Raw genomic sequence first — 23,529 nt, forward strand, 5'->3', positions numbered from 1 at the left:
GAAAAAAGGGAAGTGTTTGTGGGACAGTTTCCTATGCTGAGGCAGTGAAGAGAGTAGAGGATAGCTCAAGGGTAAGTCGACTGGGAGGCTCCCATTGACTAGGCCTGAAGAGAGAAAGCCAGAGAGGATGAATTTTAGTAAGGTTGGATTTCTTCCATTTATAGCCATGGTGATCAACTGCACTGCATTGATGGAGCAGAAATCACATTAGATAGATGTGGTAGTTGCAGCAGCAGAGAAATATTTGGTTGTGGGAGATTTTACTGCAGAAGATCTACAGAAAGTTTTGAGAGAAGGGGTTCCATTCCTCCCAGAACCGACAGCTTGGTTTAGGATTATTTAGGGCCAAAGTAGTGGGGTAGGGGTGGTGGGTTTGGGGGATAGTGTTAGGTACAGGGTTCGATGGTGGTGGAATTTAAGATGTTCCCATTCCTCTTTTCCCTTTTTTGGGGGGTGACCAAATTGGGCAATCCGCACTCCGACCTGCGAAAGGCAGCAATACGCAATACAGCGTCTAGTCTGCCACGTGCAGAAGAAGAATATTTACGTTTCCAGCGTGGTGCATGCGCAGATCCTACGCAATCCTGGTGTCCTCGACCACCCCTACCGGGTTGTCTTTTCTGTACGGCTCTGGTAGTATTAGATTGGCCAATCAACACGTGTTGGAGTGGATGGATGGTAGCTAGCTACATTCTAAATCAATTACTTTTTTTTTTATTAGAGATTTGAAGGAAAAAAATCTATGTTCTATACATTGACAATTTAAAATCAAGTTCGAAGACTTACCGTTTGACCGCAGTGCACCATTTATTTTTGGTGAGTTGAAAAACATGCTTTGTGAACATAACTGCAGTCCTGATGTAGCCTACTGTTACCTTGCTAGCTCAGTCGACATGTGATGCACTCCTTGGAGTCAGCATTTGATATATTTCTCGCACTGTAATCGGACGTAGGTTTGGGCGCGTGGTACATCGATTCGTGCACTGGCATATGATTCAGTTTAGATAGCTGGCCAGCTAGTGTGGCTCACAACCATTGTTAATGGGATAGGATAGCTAGATAACTAGCTATTAAAGCTAACTGCCCAGTAACTAGCTAACGTGACTTTATATGTTGCAAGACCTCTAGGTAACTCGTGTTACAACTGGTGTGATGTTTTTCAACGACCAAAACAGTTATAACGTTGTTGTTGCATTTACTGAAAGTAGCTAGATTAAAAAAAATAAAAAGTTAAAATTAATTGAGCGAAAAAGTAATGTGATTACTCAGATGCGCGCGCCTTCTCTACCCGGTACCGAAGTGTCTCATACTGTGGTCTTTGCATGTTCTGTACCTTCGCGCGCATGGTCAGTGATAACGTGGACAGAACGATAGGAATCAGGAATTCTCCAGTTGCTATAGCGCACCTCTAACCTCTAGGCTACCTGGCGCCTCAAGTAGATACTATAAATCAATCAACTACAGTTGATCAACTGAGTATTATTGTCTCCTACCTAGGGCTGTTGAGGTGACCTTATTACCGCCTCACCCACAGCCATGACCGCAGTAAAATGCTATTGTGACCATTGAGTCCAGTTAATCTCCTTTTATATACGTTAGTAGTACCCTCGCTAACGATCATCAGGTCGCTAATGGCCTGGCACTCCACTCAGGGCTCTGTTGTCCCTCTAACCACTCTGACATCAATGCAAATGGGATCGAAAATCACACTTATCAAAACAGTATATACTTTTAAAACTCACCTCACTGTGATTGATCAATTTGAAGACAGAAGTTTAACAACAGCTTGAAATTGAGTGGAAAGCCTAACATAATGAAATGTACAACCTTTCTCAGGTGATGATTAAGTCAAAACACACATGTATATTAGCTTATGCATAGGCCTATATATGAGCTCAATCCTGAAAGAAAACCTGAAGTAAAATAACGATTAAAAAAGCTGATTTAATCTCTTTGATACATAGTTGGAAACCTACATTAATCAAACTTGGAGTTGGCCTACAATTATAGTGAATTTGGTTTTGAATAGACTGGTAATTGGGCATGTTTTATATTTTCATAATTAATAGGCTGACATGACCTTTAGCTACAGAATATCTCACCACCATGCGTTTCCATCTCCTCCCCTCTCTCCTTCATTCCTTTCTTTAGAGCGCAGAGAGAGGGGGTGTCAACAGGAATGCAATAGCTGCGTGCTCCTCAAACAGTGGTTGATGTATGGAGTGAAATAACGGGTAGCCTACCCAGCATGATTGAGAAACAGCCAGGAGGGAAAGCGGTCTCATTCACAAGGATGACCTGTCTTTTTCCCCCCTGTTCCAGTTCCTTCACATCTGATAATAGACCATTCTAAATCAAAACTCATTTGACATATTAGTAGAGACGATTCAATTGAGAATAGTCTGATGGGTGAAAATATGATCATTTGAAGAGAGAACAGCGTGTGCAGCCTGAGGCAATGAACAGAGCGTAAAGCTGGTTTAGCGACTTTCTCAAGTCATTAATCGTCTCTAGTCGCTTCATGCAGCCCGTATATCTTTTGATTTCTAAGGCATTCTAAGGTTTGTATCATTCACAACTAAAGTTGCCAAATAACTTTAAATCTAGCATATAGGACCTGTTTCAAATGATCACTTTTACACTCAACATAGCCACTTCATAGCACACTCGCTCCGGAATGGGATAAATATCCTTTCTATTTTATTCAGCTAAGTTCAATACTATTCTTCTTACTATAAAATCATTTAATATAAAATAATGCCACGGGACTTATAAGCATATCTTGTCTGCTAACTGAACAAGTCTACAGTCTATGGCATGGCACATAGCCAGGTAACATACAGTAGACCAACTCATATTCTGTTCTTCTGAAATACATTTTCTTCATATCATAATGTTTCTTTAGACCTGAATAAAATAAATAATGGATGTATTATGATGGTGTATATTAAATTGATTTATTAGACTTTTTAAAATGTAGATGTTCCAAAAGCACATCTCAGTGGCTTGTATGCATGGAGGCCTGGAGATGCTCAACATGTTGTTAATTAACGGTCAGTTACCGTGAGACCGGCAGTCTTTTGCGTGACAAAAACCAGCTGATAAAATGTAATGACCTCCACAGCCCTACTCCTACCCAGTGCCACAATGAAGTACATCCTGGTCACTGGTGGCGTCATCTCTGGCATCGGGAAGGGGATCATCGCCTCCAGCGTGGGAACCATTCTCAAGTCATGTGGTCTGCGCGTCACTGCCATCAAGATCGACCCCTACATCAACATAGACGCTGGGACCTTCTCTCCGTACGAGCACGGTGAGTCCAGGAAATGTTCTGTATCATAGAAATAGAGTGAATTCTATGACAATGTCATTCTATTTCTAGGTTCTGTGTCCCATCAGTTTATGACATCTGTGTTGTGTATGCGGTGTAACTCTGTTCACAAAATAGTTTTATCTAACACATGATCTACACCAGTGCTTCTCAAGAGTAAGTCCAGGATCATGAAACATAAGAAACGGCTTCCTAACTAAAATAGGTTGAAAACTGCACTGTGAAGATGTTATATGCCATGAGGCCTCCCAAGTGCTATTCTTAGTTTGTTATGGAATGACTCTGCTGAAGCACAGTAGTCAGAATCATATAACGTTATTGCCATGCAATAAATGTTACTAGGAATTCATCTTGGTGTTGTGTGTGTGTGTGTGTGTGTGTGTGTGTGCGTGTGCAGAAGTGTACAGCAATAATCTAAACTCACCAAAAAAAGAACCGTCCTCTCACTGTCAATTGTGTTTATTTTCAGCAAACTTAACATGTGTAAATATTTGTATGAACATAACAAGATTCAACAACTGAGACATAAACTGAACAAGTACACAGACATGTGACTAACAGAAATGGAAAAATGTGTCCCTGAACAAAGGGGGGGTCAAAATCAAAAGTAACAGCCACCAGCTGCATTAAGTACTGCAGTGCATCTCCTCCTCATGGACTGCACCAGATTTGCCAGTTCTTGCTGTGAGATGTTACCCCACTCTTCCACCAAGACACCTGCAAGTTCCCGGACATTCCTGTGGGAAATGGCCCTTGCCCTCACCCTCCTATCCAACAGCTCCCAGATGTGCTTAATGGGATTGAGATCTGGGCTCTTCGCTGGCCATGGCAGAAGACTGACATTCCTGTGTTTCAGGAAATCACGCACAGAACGAGCAGTATAGCTGGTGGGATTGTCATGCTGGAGGGTCATGTCAGGATGAGCCTGCAGGAAGGGTACCATATGAGGGAGGCGGATGTCTTCCCTGTAACACACAGCTTTGAGATTGCCTGCAATGACAACACGCTCACTCCGATGATGCTGTGACACACCGCCCCAGACCATGACAGACCCTCCACCTCCAAATCGATCCCCCTCCAGAGTACAGGCCTCGGTGTAATGCTTCGATGATAAGTGCGACTCCGACCATCACCCCTGGTGAGACAAATCTGTGACTCGTTAGTGAAGAGCACTTTTTGCCAGTCCTGTCTGGTCCAGCGATGGTGGGTTTGTGCAAATAGGCGACATTGTTGCCGTTGATATCTGGTGAGGACCTGCCTTACAACAGGCCTACAAGCTCTCAGTCCAGCCTCTCTCAGCCTATTGCGGACAGTCTGAGCACTGATGGAGGGATTGTGCGTTCTTGGTGTAACTCAGGCAGTTGTTGTTGCCATCCTGTACCTGCCCCGCAGGTGTGATGTTCGGATGTACCGATCCTGTGCAGGTGTTGTTACACGTGGTCTGCCACGGCGAGGACGATCAGCTGTCTGTCCTGTCTCCCTGTAGCGCTGTCTTAGGCGTCTCACAGTACGGACATTGCAATTTATTGCCCTGGCCACATCTACAGTCCTCATGCCTCCTTGCAGCATACCTAAGGAACGTTCACGCAGATGAGCAGGGACCCTGGGCATCTTTCATTTGGTGTTTTTCAGAGTCAGTAGAAAGGCCTCTTTCATAACTGTGACCTTAATTGCCTACTGTCTGTAAGTTGTTAGTGTCTTAACGACCGTTCCTAGGGTGCATGTTCATTAATTGTGTTCATTAATTGTGTTCATTAATTGTTTAAAAAGTGTTTAAACCCTTTACACTGAAGATCTGTGAAGTTATTTTGATTTCTACTAATTATCTTTGAAAGACCGGGTCCTGTAAAAAGGACGTTTCTTTTTTTGCTGAGTTTAGATAACATCCATACAGACGGAGACATGAACATCAAATAAAATGAGCAGAATCAGGTGTTTGTGTGTTGGGTTTTAACCATGCCACCCCTCTACTTCTTTCAGGTGAGGGGTTTTAACCCCGTTCCTCTGGTCTCTCTACAGGTGAGGGGTTTTAACCCTGTTCCTCTGGTCTCTCTCCAGGTGAGGGGTTTTAACCCTGTTCCTCTGGTCTCTCCAGGTGAGGGGTTTTAACGCTGTTTCTCTAGTCTCTCTCCAGGTGAGGGGTTTTAACCCTGTTCCTCTAGTCTCTCTCCAGGTGAGGGGTTTTAACCCCGTTCCTCTGGTCTCTCTCCAGGTGAGGGGTTTTAACCCCGTTCCTCTGGTCTCTCTACAGGTGAGGGGTTTTAACCCCGTTCCTCTGGTCTCTCTCCAGGTGAGGGGTTTTAACCCTGTTCCTCTGGTCTCTCCAGGTGAGGGGTTTTAACGCTGTTTCTCTAGTCTCTCTCCAGGTGAGGGGTTTTAACCCTGTTCCTCTAGTCTCTCTCCAGGTGAGGGGTTTTAACCCCGTTCCTCTGGTCTCTCTCCAGGTGAGGGGTTTTAACCCCTTTCCTCTGGTCTCTCTACAGGTGAGGGGTTTTAACCCTGTTCCTCTGGTCTCTCTCCAGGTGAGGGGTTTTAACCCCGTTCCTCTGGTCTCTCTCCAGGTGAGGGGTTTTAACCCCGTTCCTCTGGTCTCTCTACAGGTGAGGGGTTTTAACCCCGTTCCTCTGGTTTCTCTACAGGTGAGGGGTTTTAACCCTGTTCCTCTGGTCTCTCTCCAGGTGAGGGGTTTTAACCCTGTTCCTCTGGTCTCTCTCCAGGTGAGGGGTTTTAACCCTGTTCCTCCGGTCTCTCTACAGGTGAGGGGTTTTAACCCTGTTCCTCTGGTCTCTCTCCAGGTGAGGGGTTTTAACCCCGTTCCTCTGGTCTCTCTCCAGGTGAGGGGTTTTAACCCTGTTCCTCTGGTCTCTCTCCAGGTGAGGGGTTTTAACCCTGTTCCTCCGGTCTCTCTACAGGTGAGGGGTTTTAACCCTGTTCCTCTGGTCTCTCTACAGGTGAGGGGTTTTAACCCCGTTCCTCTAGTCTCTCTCCAGGTGAGGGGTTTTAACCCTGTTCCTCTGGTCTCTCTCCAGGTGAGGGGTTTTAACCCTGTTCCTCTGGTCTCTCTCCAGGTGAGGGGTTTTAACCCTGTTCCTCCGGTCTCTCTACAGGTGAGGGGTTTTAACCCTGTTCCTCTGGTCTCTCTCCAGGTGAGGGGTTTTAACCCCGTTCCTCTGGTCTCTCTCCAGGTGAGGGGTTTTAACCCTGTTCCTCTGGTCTCTCTCCAGGTGAGGGGTTTTAACCCTGTTCCTCCGGTCTCTCTACAGGTGAGGGGTTTTAACCCCGTTCCTCTGGTCTCTCTACAGGTGAGGGGTTTTAACCCCGTTCCTCTAGTCTCTCTCCAGGTGAGGGGTTTTAACCCTGTTCCTCTAGTCTCTCTCCAGGTGAGGGGTTTTAACCCTGTTTCTCTAGTCTCTCTCCAGGTGAGTGGTTTTAACCCTGTTTCTCTAGTCTCTCTCCAGGTGAGGGGTTTTAACCCTGTTCCTCTAGTCTCTCTCCAGGTGAGGGGTTTTAACCCCGTTCCTCTGGTCTCTGTCCAGGTGAGGTGTTTGTGCTGGATGATGGGGGTGAGGTGGATCTGGACCTGGGGAACTACGAGAGGTTCCTGGACATCAGACTGACCAAAGACAACAACCTGACCACTGGCAAGATCTACCAGTCTGTCATCAACAAGGAGAGGAGAGGAGACTACCTGGGGAAGACTGTACAGGGTAAGACTACCTATAAGACGGTGTGGAATAAGCCTGGGATGACTGGGGGAGAACCAGTATAACCAGGGGTTAGAGGAAGATCTACCAGTCTGTCAATAACGAGGAGAGGGGATTACCTGGGAAAGACAGTACAGGGTAAAACCAAGTCATGGTGGGAGAGAGACTGGGCATATGGGAGTTCAGATCTTGGTTGAATAGTTGAGGTGAATTTGATTTAGATTTTTTGGCATGGCAGTTCTGACCTCTGTCCCATATCCTACGAAGAACCAAAGAGGAAGGATATGATATATCAAGTTCTCTTGTGAAATGTTTTATGCATATCCAGACTAACTGTCCCTGTTTGGTGTGTCCTTTGCAGTGGTGCCCCACATCACTGATGCCATCCAGGAGTGGGTGATGCGTCAGGCTAGAGTACCTGTTGACGATGACGGTGTGGAGCCTCAGATCTGTGTCATCGAGGTAAAATATTATGATTATGGTAAAGGGGTAGATCAATGACTTCCTGATACCCTTTCTTGGTTTGATATTAGTGTGGCATATGTACTTGAGGAGTCATTTCAGGCTGGGTTGTTACTAGTTGTATTCCTGTGTAATTGTGTTTCCCGGTATGTGTGTTTATGTGTGCAGCTGGGAGGCACCGTGGGAGACATCGAGAGCATGCCTTTCATCGAAGCCTTCAGGCAGTTCCAGTTTAAGGTGAAGAAGGAGAACTTTTGTAACATCCACGTCAGCCTGGTACCACAGCCCAGTGCCACAGGAGAGCAGAAGTCCAAGCCCACTCAGAACAGTGTCAGAGAGCTCAGGGGACTGGGCCTGTCTCCTGATCTGGTGAGTTTAAATTTGACCAAGTTTCTACCATCTCTTAAGTGTGGCAAGGTATGACAGTCATAACCACTTTTCTGTCCATTTTATAGATTTAGTGTTTAAGGATTGCCAGTTAGCTAATTGTGTTCTCAATTCCCTCCAGATCATGTGTCGCTGCTCCACTCCCCTGGAGAACTCTGTCAAAGAGAAGATCTCCATGTTCTGTCACGTAGAACCTGAACAGGTAAGACCTGATCCTACAGCCACACACTAGGATGAAACGCGACACTGGCACAATAAGTCTTCCCAGCGATTCCTCACATCCCATCTCCTCGCCTCCTTCCCAACCGTATGGGTTCCTCCCCATTGACTTTTTCATCTGTGTTTTTGAGAAGGATGCGAGGAGAGATGAATGGAGGAAGATCCAGTGAAACATTGTGCCTGAGTGTATGCTCTTTTCTCCTCTCCTCCCCCAGGTGATCTGCGTGGCAGACGTGTCGTCCATCTACAGAGTGCCTTTGCTACTGGAGGACCAGGGGGTGGTAGGCTACTTCTGTCAGAGACTAGACCTTCCTATAGAGACACGCCCCAGGAAGATGCTTACCAAGTGGAAGGAGATGTCTGACAGGTGGGTAGGTGTGTCTGCTAGGTGTGCGGGCAGGCAATCTCTGGGACTGGTAGCACTCAATTATTTAGACCCATTGAGCTCTATGGTTCTAATGATGAACTTGGCCTTAAGATGCTTTTGGGAAACCGGGCCCAGGTCTGTCCAATGTCGGTCCTTCGAATAAGGGACTAATTCAGAGCTGGGACACCAGGTGAGGACAATTAACTATTAGGTAGAAACAAAAAACTATGCAGTATTTTTTTTAATGTATTATTTCTTAAATTGTTACCCCAGGAAATCATAAGTAGAGAGGGGCAAAAAAGTATTTAGTCAGCCACCAATTGTGCAAGTTCTCCCACTTAAAAAGATGAGAGAGGTCTGTAATTTTCATCATAGGTACACTTCAACTATGACAGACAAAATGAGGGAGAAAAAAAAGAAGAAAATCACATTGTAGGATTTTTAATGATTTTATTTGCAAATTATGGTGGAAAATATGTAAGCAAGATTTCTGGCTCTCACAGACCTGTAACTTCTTCTTTAAGAGGCTCCTCTGTCCTCCACTCGTTACCTGTATTAATGGCACCTGTTTGAACTTGCTATCAGTATAAAAGACACCTGTCCACAACCTCAAACAGTCACACTCCAAACTCCACTATGGCCAAGACCAAAGAGCTGTCAAAGGACACCAGAAACAAAATTGTAAACCTGTACCAGGCTGGGAAGACTGAATCTGCAATAGGTAAGCAGCTTGGTTTGAAGAAATCAACTGTGGGAGCAATCATTAGGAAATGGAAGACATACAAGACCACTGATAATCTCCCTCGATCTGGGGCTCCACGCAAGATCTCACCCCGTGGGGTCAAAATGATCACAAGAACGGTGAGCAAAAATCCCAGAACCACACGGGGGGATCTAGTGAATGACCTGCAGAGAGCTGGGACCAAAGTAACAAAGCCTACAATCAGCAAGGGCATTGAAGATTAAACGTGGCTGGGTCTTTCAGCATGACAATGATCCCAAACACACCGCCCGGGCAACGAAGGAGTGGCTTCGTAAGAAGCATTTCGAGGTCCTGGAGTGGCCTAGCCAGTCTCCAGATCTCAACCCCGTAGAAAATCTTTGGAGGGAGTTGAAAGTCCGTGTTGCCCAGCAACAGCCCCAAAACATCACTGCTCTAGATCTGCATGGAGGAATGGGCCAAAATACCAGCAACAGTGTGTGAAAACCTTGTGAAGACTTACAGAAAACGTTTGACCTAGTATTGAGATAAACTTTTGTTATTGACCAAATACTTATTTTCCACCATAATTTGCAAATAAATTCATAAAAAATCCTACAATGTGATTTTCTGGATTTTTTTCTCATTTTGTCTGTCATAGTTGAAGTGTACCTATGTTGAAAATTACAGGCCTCTCATCTTTTTAAGTGGCAGAACTTGCACAATTGGTGGCCAACTAAATACTTTTTTGCCTCACTGTATTATTACATACAGCCAGGAAGAACTATTGGATATAAGAGCAATTTCAACTTACCAACATTACGACCAGAAATAAGACTTTCCCGAAGGTGATCCTCTGTTTGGACCACCACCCAGGTCAATGGACCTAATCCCAGAAGCCAACCCAAAACAACGGTGCCGCAGACGGGTCGGCCTCCTGGTCAGGCTCCGTAGACGTGCACATCGCCCACGAGTATACTACTCGCCAATGTCCAGTCTCTCAACAAGTTAGATAAAATTCGAAGGGTTTCCTTCCAGAGAGACATCAGAGATTGTAACATTCTCAGTTTCACGGAAACATGGCTTTCTCAGGATATGTTGTCGGAATTGTTTCAGCCACCGGGCTTCTCCATGCATCGCACCAACAGAGATAAACTCCTCTCTGGGAAGAGGAAGGGCGGGGGTATATACTTGATGATTAACGACTCATGGTGTAATCATAACAACATAAAGCAACTCAAGTCCTTCTGCTCACCCAACCTAGAATTCCTTACAATCAAATGCCGGCCATATTATCTTCCAAGAGAATTCTCGTCAGTTATCTTCACAGCTGTGTACATTCCCCCTCAAGCAGACAGCAGGACGGCCCTAAAGGAAGTTCGCTGGACTATGTAAACTGGAAACCATATATCCTGAGGCTGCATTTATGGTAGCTGGGAATTTTAACAAAGCAAATTTGAGAACAAGGCTACCTAAATTCTATCAGCATATTGATTGCACTACGCTCGGGTGTAATACATTCAACCACTGCCACTCTAACTTAAGCAATTCATACAAATACCTCCCCGCCCACCCTTCGGAAAATCCGACCACGACGCCATCTTGCTCCTACCGTCTTATAGGCAGAAATTCAAACAGGATGTACCAGTGACTAGCAACATTCAACGCTGGTCTGACCATTCGGAATATGTTCCAGTCAGGCTCAGATAACCACATTGATCTATACGCTGACTCTGTGAGTGAGTTAATAAAGAAGTGCATTGGAGATGTTGGACCCACTGTGACTATTAAAACCTACCCTAACCAGAAACCGCAAAACTGAAAGCGTGAACCACCACATTTAACCACGGAAAGAGGTCTGGGAATATGGCTTAATATAAACACTGTAGTTATTCCCTCAACTTGGCAATCAAACAAGCAAAATGTCAGTACAGAGACAACGTGGAGTCACAATTCGATGGCTCAGACACGAGACATATGTGGCAGGGTCTACAGGAAATCAGACTACAAAAAAAAAACAGCCACGTCACGGACACCGACATCACGCTACCAGACAAACTAAGCACCTTCTTTGCCCGCTTTGAGGATAATACAGTGCCACCGTTGCGCCCCACCAACAAGGACTGCGTGCGCCCCTCCCCCCTCCGTGGCCAACGTGAGTAAACATGTTGAACCTCACAGGGCTGCTGGCCCAGACGGCATACATAGGCGCGTCCTCAGAGCATGCGCTGGTGTGTTTACGGACATATTCAATCGCTCCCTGTCCCAGTCTGCTGTCCCCACATGCTTCAAGATGACCACCATTGTTCCTGTATCCAAGAAGGCAAAGATAACTGAACTAAATGACTACCGTCCGGTATCCCTCACTTCTGTCATCATAAAGTGCTTTGAGAGACTAGTCAAGGATCATATCACCTCCACCTTACCTGCCACCCTAGACCCACTTCAGTTTGCATACCGTCCCAACAGGTCCACAGACGACGCAATCGCCATCACACTGTCCTATCCCATCTGGACAAGAGGAATAACTAATGTAAGAATGCTGTTCATTGACTACAGCTCAGCATTCAACACCATAGTACCCTCCAAGCTCATCATCAAGCTGGAAACCCTGGGTCTCAACCCCGCCCTGTGCAATTGGGTCCTGGACTTTCTGACGACGCCCCCAGGTGGTGAAGGTAGGAAACAACATTCCACTTCGCTGACCCTCAACACTGGTACCCCACAAGGGTGTGTGCTCAGCCTGCTCCTGTTCTACCTGTTCACCCACTACTGCGTGGCCATGCACGCCCCCAACTCAATCATTAAGTTTGCAGATGACACAACAGTAGTGGGCTTGATTACCAACAACGACGAGACAGCCTACAGGGAGGAGGTGAGGGCACTCTGAGTGTGGTGTCAGAAAAACAACCTCTCACTTAACGTCAACAAAACAAAGGAGATGATCGTAGACTTCTGGAAACAGCAGATGGAGCACTCCCCTGTCCACATTGAAGGGACAGCAATGGAAAAGGTGAACGTGTTAAGTTCTTCAGCGCACACATCACAGACACACTGAGATGGTCCACCCACACAGACTGTGGTGAAGGCGCAACAGCGCCCCTTCAATCTCAGGAGGTGAAGAAATTTGGCTTGTCACCTAAAACCCTGACAAACTTTTACAGATGCACAATCGAGGCTGTATCACAGCCTGGTATGGCAACTGCACCGCCCTCATCCGCAAGGCTCTCCAGAGAGTGATGCAGTCTGCACAACGCATCACCGGGAGTAAACTACCTGGCCTCTATGACACCTACAGCACCCGATGTCACAGGAAGGACAAAAAGATCATCAAGGACAACAACCACCCGAGCCACTGCCGGTTCACACTGCTACCATCCAGAAGGCGAGGTCAGTACAGGTGCATCAAGCTGGGCCCAAGCCTGAAAAACAGCTTCTATCTTCAGGCCACTTTTAATAAATGAATTACTAGTCACTTTAAACAATGCCACTTTTTAAATATTGTTTACATATCTTACATTACTCATATTTATGTACTGTATTTTATACCATCTATTGCACCTTGCCTATGTCGCTAAGGCCATCGCTCATCCATATATATTTTTATGTACATATTCTCATTCACCCCTTTTAGATTTGTGTATTAGGTAGTTGTTGGGAAATTGTTAGATTACTTGTTAGATATGACTGTACTGTCAGAACTAGAAGCACAAGCGTTTCGCTACACTCGCATTAACATCTGCTAACCATGTGTATGTGTCCAATTTTCTTTGATTTGAACCCTTGATAAAGAACATGCCTGGGTGAGAAGTAGAGATACTGTATGCCTATTCACCTGCTCTTTTGCAGCACCATGGAGTGACCTGTATTCAGATTATTGGTGCTTTCAAGACAACTGGGAACTCGAAGAAAGAAACCAGGTCAAATCATGACATCAGTGATCTTCAGGTTGGAGCCCTAGAAAGATGTCAGAGTATCCGACTTGGAATTACGAGTTGGATGACCGTTCAAAACCATTTTCCTCAGCCGGAGCTAGTTTCAACAGTTCCCTGTTGTCTTGAGTGCACTGAAGTCTGAGATTTCTGAGTTCCCAGTTGTTTTGAACGCGGCATATAACCTTGCCTGTGGTGTGTGTTTGAATCCCAGGTCAGACAGGCTCCTAGAGCAGTGTTCTATAGCCCTGGTGGGGAAATACACCAAGTTCACAGACTCCTACGCGTCAGTCATCAAAGCTCTGGAACACTCGGCCTTAGCCATCAACCACAAACTGGAGATCAAGGTAAACACGCACAAACTACACACTTGTACAAGCTACACACTTGGAAGGCACTGCATGCCAGTTTCCTGGACATATAATAAGACTAGTCCTGGACTAAGAAACATCTTCAATGTAGAAAATGAATTGTAGTCCAAGATTACGCTTAATCTTTGTCTGGAGAAACCAGCCGTAGAACCACAAGCACCTTGAAGATGCACTGCCGTGCACAGGTTTTCTATTTCGTTTCTTATACAGCAAGGCTAAATGATACTTTTACTCTGGCTTTGATGACCTCAGGAACAGGTTTTATTTTGGAGATATACAGGGTGAATGCATGTTGAAGTCTATTTGTTTGTGCAGTCATGTCATAACTAGGATAAGATACGTCCTATCATGTGTCTTGAGACGCCTAAAATAGCATCCGCTTGTCGCTTCTCCCCCTTCTCTCTCTCCCCACATTTCTCTCTCTCGCTCTCTCAGTATATTGACTCAGCAGACCTGGAGCCAAACACACTGACGGAGGAGCCCGTGAAGTACCACGAGGCGTGGCAAAAACTCTGCAGTGCTGAGTGAGTATGGTAGAGTCCAGGCACCTGCTATGGCATTGTTTTCCAATCCGCTTCTTGTACCCCCAGCTAGTTCAACTTATTTGACCTACGGTAGTTCAGTACCAGCACACCTGATTTATCCAGTTGAATCAGGTATGCTTGAATTGAAATACTTCAAGTAAGTAGAAGTGGCTGGGTACAAGAAGAGTTTTGTGAAACACTGAGTTAGGGGGATCAGTTGGACTCTGTTGTACTGGTAGTGAAGGGGGTCAGTATAGTGAGTCTATATGTTCATTATGGTGTTTCTCTCCACAGTGGCATCCTGGTACCTGGGGGGTTTGGAGTCAGAGGGACAGAAGGGAAGATTCAGGCTATCAACTGGGCACGCAAACAGAAGAAACCCTTCCTAGGTACCAAATGGGCTGTATCAGTGGCAGGCAGTCATGATGATGCAATAATCTTTACAGCAAGGAAAACATTAAAGCTTTCTATTCCTATAATCCTTCATCTACACTACATGGCCAGAAGTATGTGGACACGAGCTCGTCAAACAAGCTCATTCCAAAATCATGGGCATTATTATGGAGTTGGTCCCCCCTTTGCTGCTATAACAGCCTCCACTCTTCTGGGAAGGCTTTCCACTAGATGTTGGAACATTGCTGCGGAGACTTTCTTCCATTCAGCCACAAGAGCATTAGTAAGGTCTGGCACTGATGTTGGGTGATTAGGTCTGGCTCGAAGTTGGCGTTCCAATTCATCCCAAAGGTGTTCGATGGGGTTGAGGTCAGGGCACTGTACAGGCCAGTCAAGTTATTCCAAACGATTTCTGTATGGACCTCGCACGGGGTCATTGTCATGCTGAAACAGGAAAGGACCTTCCCCAAATTGTTGCCACAAAGTTGGAAGCACAGAATCGTCTAGAATGTCATTGTAGGATGTAGCGTTAAGATTTCCCTTCACTGGAACTAAGGGGCCTAGCCCGAACCATGAAAAACAGCCCCAGACCATTATTCTTCCTCCACCAAACTTTACATTTGGCACTATGCATTGGGGCATATCGTGTTCTCCTGGCATCCGCCAAACTGGATTTGTCCGTCGGACTGCCAGATGGTGAAGCGTTATTCATCACCCCAGAGAACGCATTTCCACTGCTCCAGAGTCCAACGTCGGCGAGCTTTACACCACCCCAGCCGACACTTGGCATTGCGCATGGTGATCTTAGGCGGCTACTCGGCCATGGAAAGCCATTTCATGAAGCTCCCAACGAACAGATATTGTGCTGATGTTGCTTCCAGAGGCAGTTTGGAACTCTGTACTGAGTGTTGCAACCTAGGACAGACGATTTTTACGTGCTTCAGCACTCGGCTGTCCCGTTCTGTGAGCTTGTGCGTCCTACCACTTCGTGGCTGAGCCGTTGTTGCTCCTAGATGTTTCCACTTCACAATAACAGCACACACAGTTGATCGGGGGAGCTCTAGCAGGGCCGAAATTTGCCGAACTGACTGAAAAGGTGGCATCCTATGACGGTTTCACGTTGAAAGTCACTGAGCTCTTCAGTAAGGCCATTCTACTGCCAATGTGTTCCTATGGAGATTGCATGGCTGTGTGCTCAATTCTATACACCTGTCAGCAACGGGTGTGGCTGAAATAGACAAATCCACAAATTTGAATGAGTGTCCACATACTTTAGTGTATGTGCCGTGTTAACCTGACTGGTATGTGTTTGCAGGTGTGTGTCTAGGGATGCAGCTGGCTGTGTGTGAGTTTGCCAGGAACATGCTAGGATGGGAAGATGCCAACTCAACAGAGTTTGATCCCGAATCAAAGCATCCTGTGGTAGGTTCCGCATTCATAAGATCTCTCTTCCCCTTTACTGGTTCTAAAGGCCAACAAACAAATATATCCCTTTATTGCTTCGCTCTAGGTGATTGACATGCCAGAACACAATCCTGGGCAAATGGGCGGGACCATGAGGCTGGGAAAGAGACGGACCATTTTCAAGACCACCAACAGTATTCTAAGTAAGAGACTGAACTTTGAGAGTGAAGTCACCGTCATAATCACACCATATACCTGCTCTGTGCTTACCGTCATAATCACACCATATACCTGCTCTGTGCTTACCGTCATAATCACACCATATACCTGCTCTGTGCTTACCGTCATAATCACACCATATACCTGCTCTGTGCTTACCGTCATAATCACACCATATACCTGCTCTGTGCTTACCGTCATAATCACACCATATACCTGCTCTGTGCTTACCGTCATCACACCATATACCTGCTCTGTGCTTACCGTCATAATCACACCATATACCTGCTCTGTGCTTACTGTCATAATCACACCATATACCTGCTCTGTGCTTACTGTCATAATCACACCATATACCTGCTCTGTGCTTACTGTCATAATCACACCATATACCTGCTCTGTGCTTACTGTCATAATCACACCATATACCTGCTCTGTGCTTACTGTCATAATCACACCATATACCTGCTCTGTGCTTACCGTCATAATCACACCATATACCTGCTCTGTGCTTACCGTCATAATCACACCATATACCTGCTCTGTGCTTACTGTCATAATCACACCATATACCTGCTCTGTGCTTACTGTCATAATCACACCATATACCTGCTCTGTGCTTACTGTCATAATCACACCATATACCTGCTCTGTGCTTACCGTCATAATCACACCATATACCTGCTCTGTGCTTACCGTCATAATCACACCATATACCTGCTCTGTGCTTACTGTCATAATCACACCATATACCTGCTCTGTGCTTACTGTCATAATCACACCATATACCTGCTCTGTGCTTACTGTCATAACCACACCATATACCTGCTCTGTGCTTACCGTCATAATCACACCATATACCTGCTCTGTGCTTATTGTCATAATCACACCATATACCTGCTCTGTGCTTATAGTTGTTTCATTGCAGGACGGCTTTACGGAGATGTTGAGTATGTGGATGAGAGACACAGACATCGCTTTGAGGTTTGTCGGAGGTTCACTTTCTCTCTCTGTATATCCCCTCTCTACATGTCAATAGTGGGTGTGGTTCAGTGTGCTTAACTTGTTTCCTATTCCTGTCTCAGGTGAACCCAGAGTTGAAGGAGCACTTTGAGGGGAAAGGCTTTCACTTTGTGGGTCAAGACATAGAAGGCGAGCGAATGGAAATCATCGAGCTAGACGGTAAGAGCGAGAGAGAGAGTCAGGGATCATGTGTATATGGGTGGACAAAAGATTAGCTCTACGTGGTTGTTGGTCAGGTTTGCTCGTGCCTTTTCACCCAGACCTAACATGAACTACAGCACCATCTCCTTTTCTGCTGGATTTCCAGATCATCCCTATTTCGTAGGGGTGCAGTATCATCCTGAGTTCACCTCTCGCCCCATCAAACCATCGCCTCCCTACTTTGGCCTCCTGCTGGCATCAGCCGGGAAACTACAGAGCTACCTGCACAAGGGCTGCCGTCTGTCTCCACGGTAACCAACGAACATTCCCTTACTTGTATGGAATCATACTGATTCTATCAATGAGTCGTAAGCCTGTGTTAAATGTAGCAGTAGGGCTGTAGAAAGACTGCAGCCATGCTGGCAATGAATGGACAGCCATAGTTATAAGAACTGCCTCAATTTAATATTGTTCCGTGGAACTTAAACATTTTATAGCAACAGTATGCCGTTCGAATACAAAATATTGTGTTGAAGAGGTTGGTGTAAGTATATGAATCCCATTTCCGTAGGGACACGTACAGTGATCGGAGCGGTAGCAGCACCCCAGACTCCGAAATAGCTGAGTGCTCCATCTCACAGGAATGAATGTGACTGCGGAACACAAGGTAGGCCACAACACTACAAGAAAACACCCTGCAATCACTCATCAGTGACCATTTTATTCTTTGACATGTTTTTTTTCTAGCCTGGAATCCAAACTGATTGTGAAATCAGTACGGTTTCCAGGCCACTTAACTTAATCAAGGCTATATTTGGCTGTAACCATGCAGCTAGTTCCTACCATATTTGTTGGAACCATTTATCTGACCACACAAACATTTCCTTTCTTGCAGGGGGGAAAGAAACAATGAAGAGGATCGTCACAAGTCAAGGGATGGAATGGCTTTTTTTTTTTAAGACATTTTTCCTGACCTTCCTGAACTGATGAACTGAAAGGGATTGTTTAGTATTTTTCTATATGCCTCGTGACAACGATCATGAAATTGACCTCTTTGTACTGTTTGACAATCATAGTACATTGAGTACGTCACTGTATAATTCATGGTTATTTTGTGACTTTCATTTATATGCAGTCTTGAATATGTATAATTATCTTGTCTGAGAAGGAAGTGACTGCTGTTTCTTCGACCTTTATTTATCCAGAATAAAATCCCTTGATTAGCTTCAAGGTAGAATTGTATGCATTTTAGTGACAAGCATACAGCACTGGACTGTAAGAAATATGACCAAACCAATGGATTGGTCAGGATTTGTCCAATCTCTGGACATATATTATGCATACTTGTGTAATAGCAGTATTCTGGGGGACTGGGTCTTTTTGGTTTCATTGAGTTAAGAACGTACAACCTGTTTATATTGATGTGATAGTGTTACTCAGCCACTGAATTTGCTTTGTGAAATGATATTAATGTACAATTAATATTACTGGTAGTACAATGGATGTTGAACACTTTTGTCGTTGAAGATTGCATGTGATGTTGCCTCACTTCAATCCAGACAGGTTTATAGATCTGTGATTACTGAAATGAAGAGCAGGATCATCCTCCTTTACATGCTTGGCTCATTAGGCATTAGATCAAGATTTTCTATACATTGGATTGAATTCATGAATAGGATTGACTGTTCCAGGCAAATTGGGTACTTAATTCAACTCAATGACATTTAGCAGTAGTGTCCTCAGGTTTGTGGACTGGCACTAATCAACCCCTATAAAGGGAGACACTGAGTTAAGTGACAAATTGTTTCCGGTAAGCTACGGGAAAAAATAATTAAAAAGCCCCATCAATTAGATATTTTTTGCTAGGAAGTTAAATCTGCTGTACCTGTGCCAAAACGCAGACATGGCTCCTCTAGCTTGTTCATCTAGAAGTGATGAGACAAACATGGTGAGCAATGTCTGGAACATTGAATCGCAATACATCAGCACCAAGGTCCCTGGTTTAAAAATTTAAGTTACCTGCCAGTCAGAACTTTACACCTCAATTTGGTCTGTATTGATTTAACTTGGTATAGTTGGGAGAGAATGAAAGCTGTGAGCTTTCAAAGGGCCATGAAATAGGATTCACCGAAAAGCCTTTGACTAGACCTACTCTGAAAAGGCCATGCAATTTCCTAAAACTATCCAAATAAAGCAGGAGCTCCAGACTTAAGGATACGTGTGATCTTTATTTGAACAAGCTCATGTTCCAGTGGCGATTTTAGCATGTAAATCATGGGATGCATGTCAGCAAAGCACTGCACAACACTAAATACATGAATTGCACTGTTAGGGCATAAAGCTGTACCAACATCTTAAGATACTTGTCTGGCAGCGAAAGTTAATTCAGATTACTTTACTGCTTTTCCAAAGTGGTTTCCTGCAGATAAATTTTTTTTGCTGTAGTTTGTACGAGGCAATCTTTAATTTCAATTGAGACCGGTGTAGTCAACTATTGTCAGCACTTCAGGAACTATACAGCAACATAATTCAGAACATGGGTCAGTCACTCTTACTGTTCTCCCTGTACATCAAGTCATAAGCAGACAAAGCCCTTAATATTTGATTACATTTCTCAAAAAAGGTTGTAGGCAAAATTAAGGGTAAATAGACTAAAAGTGAGGATGGGCTACACATGCTTGGTATTACTTAGTATACAAATCTATCGCTTAGGCAGCAGCATACAAGACCCCCTTTGTGCTGTGCTCACTTGAAAAGGTGGAACAGCAGTCCTTTGTGGGCAAATTGTCAGTCTGGATTTATGGTCCTTTCAATACCACTGGGAACTGTTGAATCATGTGAAATGCCTCAAGGTCTTAATGCTAGAAAGAGGCCAGACGTCCTATGAGTTGATTGAAAGCTCAAAAAGTATTTTTGCAGTTGTCTTGAACTCAGATTTTGCTGTTCCAAGTTTTTTTTTTTTAACTACAGAAGGGACCCTTCTTCTTGGGACCACAGTCCACTGAACAGGCTAAAAAAATTCCAAACCACCTGTAATATTTATTTCCCAGCAGCCCATTACAGATAATTTCTCTTCATATAGCAAGGATCAAAAAGGATTTGCCAATAGATTATAAACCTGTCAGGACTGCTAGCTAAATTTAAGTGATGTGACATGATCAGTCCAGGCAAAGCCACTGTACATGTAACATCACTGTGGCCAATGGCCTTGAGCATTTCTAATGTAACACCATGGCAGTAACCAAGGGGCTAGATTTTAGCATCACCCTTAGACTTCGTGACTGTGCCCATGAATGACAGAACACTTAAGTCAATTACGGTACACCGCTCTGCATTTCCTGCCCCGCCACAACGCGCTGGGCTGAAACACATTCATTTCGACACAAGAACAAAGAACATTGTTGTAAGATTTTAATGGCAAATTATTTCACAAAAGTGGGGCTTTGCCCTGAATGACAGAATGTACCTGTTAAGTTACACATCAAACCCCAGTTTTGGCAGGACAAAAAACGCATGCGCAAGTTTCACAAAGCTACGATAGATAATTTAGCATTTATGTGCAATTTGTCAACAGACCTCCAGGTCTAAGTTAAGATGGAATCTAATTGTTATATTTATTGATGAAATGCAGGACAGGTTGGTTGCAGGTTGAGACAAAGTCCCACACAATTGAACAGTTGGTCAACCAACGATTTCACACATTCTGAACAGGTCTCCTAACAATGTCCCGCTGCAACCGATAAGCAGTGACAAGCCAGGGAAACACCTTGGTGTACAGATGGGGCCTCATCCAACTTGGTTGGTATACCAAGACCTGAGAATGAAATAAGTATTGTTTTAGTGGCTGAAACAATGTATCATATATAGACATCGAAGGTGACATTCTGATCTCAGTCCCATATCCGCATGTTTCATCCAACAGTCACATTTTAAAAAGGTATCGATCATTGATCAGAAAAGGCAGATAATGATGCGTTGCCTCTTGTGCTTAAGACATACCATAAACCCCTGGAATAGGGCCATATAACCATGGAAGTGTAGTTGGTCAGTGCAGTCACGTCACCCAGAGCCAGTTGCAAGAACTGCAAATGAAAGTTGATACATATTACGGCAAGGGACTGCTTTGAGCCAAGTCCAATATCAGCACGCGCCATAAGCAGTATCATTGATCAAAGCACCATGCCCGGCAAAGAATATCCAGAAAACACAAGTCAGTATATACCTAGTGACAGCCATACCCATCAAAACCCAGATTGGTGCATGTCCAAGAAGTGTTGAGGCACACCTGTACCTCCATACCTGCAGAGTGACAGAGAAAGTCAACAGTGCAAATTTCAGTAGCCACCTAAAAGCAGGATTGTGAAACTAGGCAACATTAGTGTAAAGTCAAAATGTAATCTGTATGACAGTAGAGTGACTAACTCAGGCACAGAGAGGCCAGGACAGTCAAAGACTCCCTATTTATCTGGCATACACTTGGAGAACCAGAGGCTACAGGCAAAGCCCGGGTCCTTAGGATAGCATGCCGCCATGGGGACCAGACATTGAACACAAGGGGCTTACCAGCTAATCCCACGCCGATGGGGTCATCACACCTCCAATAGGCACAATAACTGATGAGAAACCAAGTGACAGTCAAGCTCTGCTCAATTCAGTGCCAAAGCTTTGATGTTTACAGCAAAACACATTAGTCAATAGACATGGCTCAGAAGTGTAGGACTAAGGTGTTCATTATCGAGGCACTCCTCTCAGTGAGGGCAAGTGTCGTTACAGCCAGAATGAAAGGGGAACATTTATAATTACCTTTAGAATGTCATGTGGTTCATTTTCAATCCCACTGGTCTGTGCAAAGGTTGTACACCTGTAGAAAGCATTGACAATTAGTCAAGGTAAAAGCTACACATGATCAGCAGTCAAAACCCATATAACATACAATGCAAAGTCTTGGCTCAGACAAGTACAATAAAGTTAATCAGCGAGGTATCATAAGTGAGGGCTAGTCGCAGGCCACAAACACATTACTAGGCACCTGAATTACCTCCCATCAGAATGTCCACTACTTCATTCTCATCCAGGCCTTTGAAGTCCCTGCAGATTGACATTGTAATCCTGTATAGAGAATTAGAAATTTACAATCAGGCAAAAACAGTAGTCTAAATCCTACATGAACTTGAATTTAGTCAACACCAAATCTTGGCTCAGACGAGTACTAAGAGGTTCTCAGCATAGAGGCACTCCTCTAAGTGAGGGCAAGTGTGTCATCACAGCCAGAATGAGGGTCGATGGGTGAATCTTGAAATCAACGAGAATTAATGTACCTTCTGCATAACCATCTGTTCATCCACGTCTAGGGTTTGTTCAGAAGATAATGGACCTATAGAGCATAGGGAAGCAAGCCAATTAGAAGTCTCATCTTACTCCATCGTGACCAACACTTTCTAGGAACAACTGTACATGGAATGTCCTTCCCCTTAATGTTGCGGTGTCAGTTATTGTCGAACTGCACAGCGACCGTCGGTGAAAGTAATGTTTTTGGCATCCTGTTGACCGAGTCTGCTACAAATGAGCAGGAACGGCTTCGATAGGTGCCTGTGTTTATAGAGTGGTTGAACAGATTCCAGCTTTGTGATTAGCCATATTGGCCGAGTAGGGTTGATCGTATGACTTGAAATCTACCTAAAAATAATACCTCCGTACGCCCAGTAACATTAAGCCTACCTTTAACAAGCGGTGTAGACTTAAGCTGTACAAAATGGAATACATCAAGAATAACTACAATAAAAACTGCCAATACTCCACAAAAAAAAATAATTTACAACGTAGAGATCGCCGTTCAAATATTTGCTGTTGAAAGATTGAGCCGGAATAGTGAGGAATCTGCATTGTGAAGGGCCGCGTGCAGTAGTGCCACGTGGAAACTGGCATAGTCAACTAACAATAAAACGTCTCGAGTAGGTACATTTGCCTGAAATAGAACAGCTTTACGATTAACATATGCTTTACCACAAGGTTGACAAGTACATAGTTAAACTTAGCCAGCTAGCTATATAAGCAACTAGGTCACAAGAAAGTGCAAGTCCGCCGGTAGTTAACTAGTTAGCCTAGCTAGGTACCGGTAGCAAAATATCAGAAACTGCTTTCTAACATTCACGTGGCTACGCGATTCTCTCAAAACATGTGATACTAGCAAATAAAACATGTGATACTAGCAAATAAAACATCCTTCACTCATATATATAAAACAGACACGCCGAGTGATGATTCGTTCGAGTGTGACTTACCATCGCTGTTACTTAGCTGGAATTGAAGAGATTGATAATGCGCTGTCGGTTGCTTTATATAGTGTGGGACA

The 23,529-nt window shown here is 44.5% G+C and overlaps 1 protein-coding gene, 1 long non-coding RNA gene and 3 other non-coding genes across 9 annotated transcripts in view; 1 reads left to right on the forward strand and 4 right to left on the reverse strand.

The window, feature by feature from the left end:
- The window catches only part of LOC115131451 (CTP synthase 1), a 70,689-nt gene extending 51,300 nt beyond the window's left edge, over nt 1-19,389 (forward strand). For 2 of the 4 annotated variants that reach the window (XM_029663195.2, XM_029663194.2), the window contains exons 2-17: nt 3,125-3,313; nt 6,868-7,038; nt 7,397-7,497; nt 7,666-7,866; nt 8,006-8,086; nt 8,319-8,470; nt 13,317-13,449; nt 13,909-13,997; nt 14,292-14,386; nt 15,706-15,812; nt 15,901-15,997; nt 16,942-16,997; nt 17,099-17,195; nt 17,344-17,488; nt 17,749-17,844; nt 18,073-19,389. In XM_029663195.2, the coding sequence (XP_029519055.1) occupies nt 3,148-3,313; nt 6,868-7,038; nt 7,397-7,497; nt 7,666-7,866; nt 8,006-8,086; nt 8,319-8,470; nt 13,317-13,449; nt 13,909-13,997; nt 14,292-14,386; nt 15,706-15,812; nt 15,901-15,997; nt 16,942-16,997; nt 17,099-17,195; nt 17,344-17,488; nt 17,749-17,824 (1,767 nt within the window). In that variant the 5' untranslated portion in view covers nt 3,125-3,147 and the 3' untranslated portion in view covers nt 17,825-17,844; nt 18,073-19,389. Of the gene's footprint in view, nt 1-618; nt 817-3,124; nt 3,314-6,867; nt 7,039-7,396; nt 7,498-7,665; nt 7,867-8,005; nt 8,087-8,318; nt 8,471-13,316; nt 13,450-13,908; nt 13,998-14,291; nt 14,387-15,705; nt 15,813-15,900; nt 15,998-16,941; nt 16,998-17,098; nt 17,196-17,343; nt 17,489-17,748; nt 17,845-18,072 lie in introns of those variants that run through there. The other 2 variants (XM_029663196.2, XM_029663193.2) reach the window with 2 other exon arrangements.
- Nucleotides 19,390-20,571: 1,182 nt separating this feature from the next.
- On the reverse strand, nt 20,572-23,503 carry LOC115131452 (uncharacterized). Of its 2 annotated transcripts, none has more exons than XR_003863962.2 (8): nt 23,459-23,503; nt 22,496-22,551; nt 22,216-22,286; nt 21,981-22,038; nt 21,741-21,790; nt 21,400-21,476; nt 21,177-21,259; nt 20,572-20,991 (listed from the first exon to the last, which is right to left on the reverse strand). It is a non-coding gene; the product is annotated as an uncharacterized LOC115131452 (long non-coding RNA). The 2 variants fall into 2 exon arrangements; XR_003863963.2 differs by having other exon boundaries at nt 22,207-22,286.
- Nucleotides 21,060-21,133, reverse strand: LOC115132898 (small nucleolar RNA SNORD99). The gene has a single exon (XR_003864154.1). It is a non-coding gene; the product is annotated as a small nucleolar RNA SNORD99 (small nucleolar RNA).
- Nucleotides 22,370-22,449, reverse strand: LOC115132885 (small nucleolar RNA SNORD103/SNORD85). Its single transcript, XR_003864141.1, has one exon. It is a non-coding gene; the product is annotated as a small nucleolar RNA SNORD103/SNORD85 (small nucleolar RNA).
- On the reverse strand, nt 22,635-22,770 carry LOC115132886 (small nucleolar RNA SNORA16B/SNORA16A family). The gene has a single exon (XR_003864142.1). It is a non-coding gene; the product is annotated as a small nucleolar RNA SNORA16B/SNORA16A family (small nucleolar RNA).
- Nucleotides 23,504-23,529: the final 26 nt, after the last annotated feature.

This window comes from Oncorhynchus nerka, linkage group LG7, assembly GCF_034236695.1.
Source record: "Oncorhynchus nerka isolate Pitt River linkage group LG7, Oner_Uvic_2.0, whole genome shotgun sequence".
Classification (NCBI taxonomy): domain Eukaryota; kingdom Metazoa; phylum Chordata; class Actinopteri; order Salmoniformes; family Salmonidae; genus Oncorhynchus; species Oncorhynchus nerka.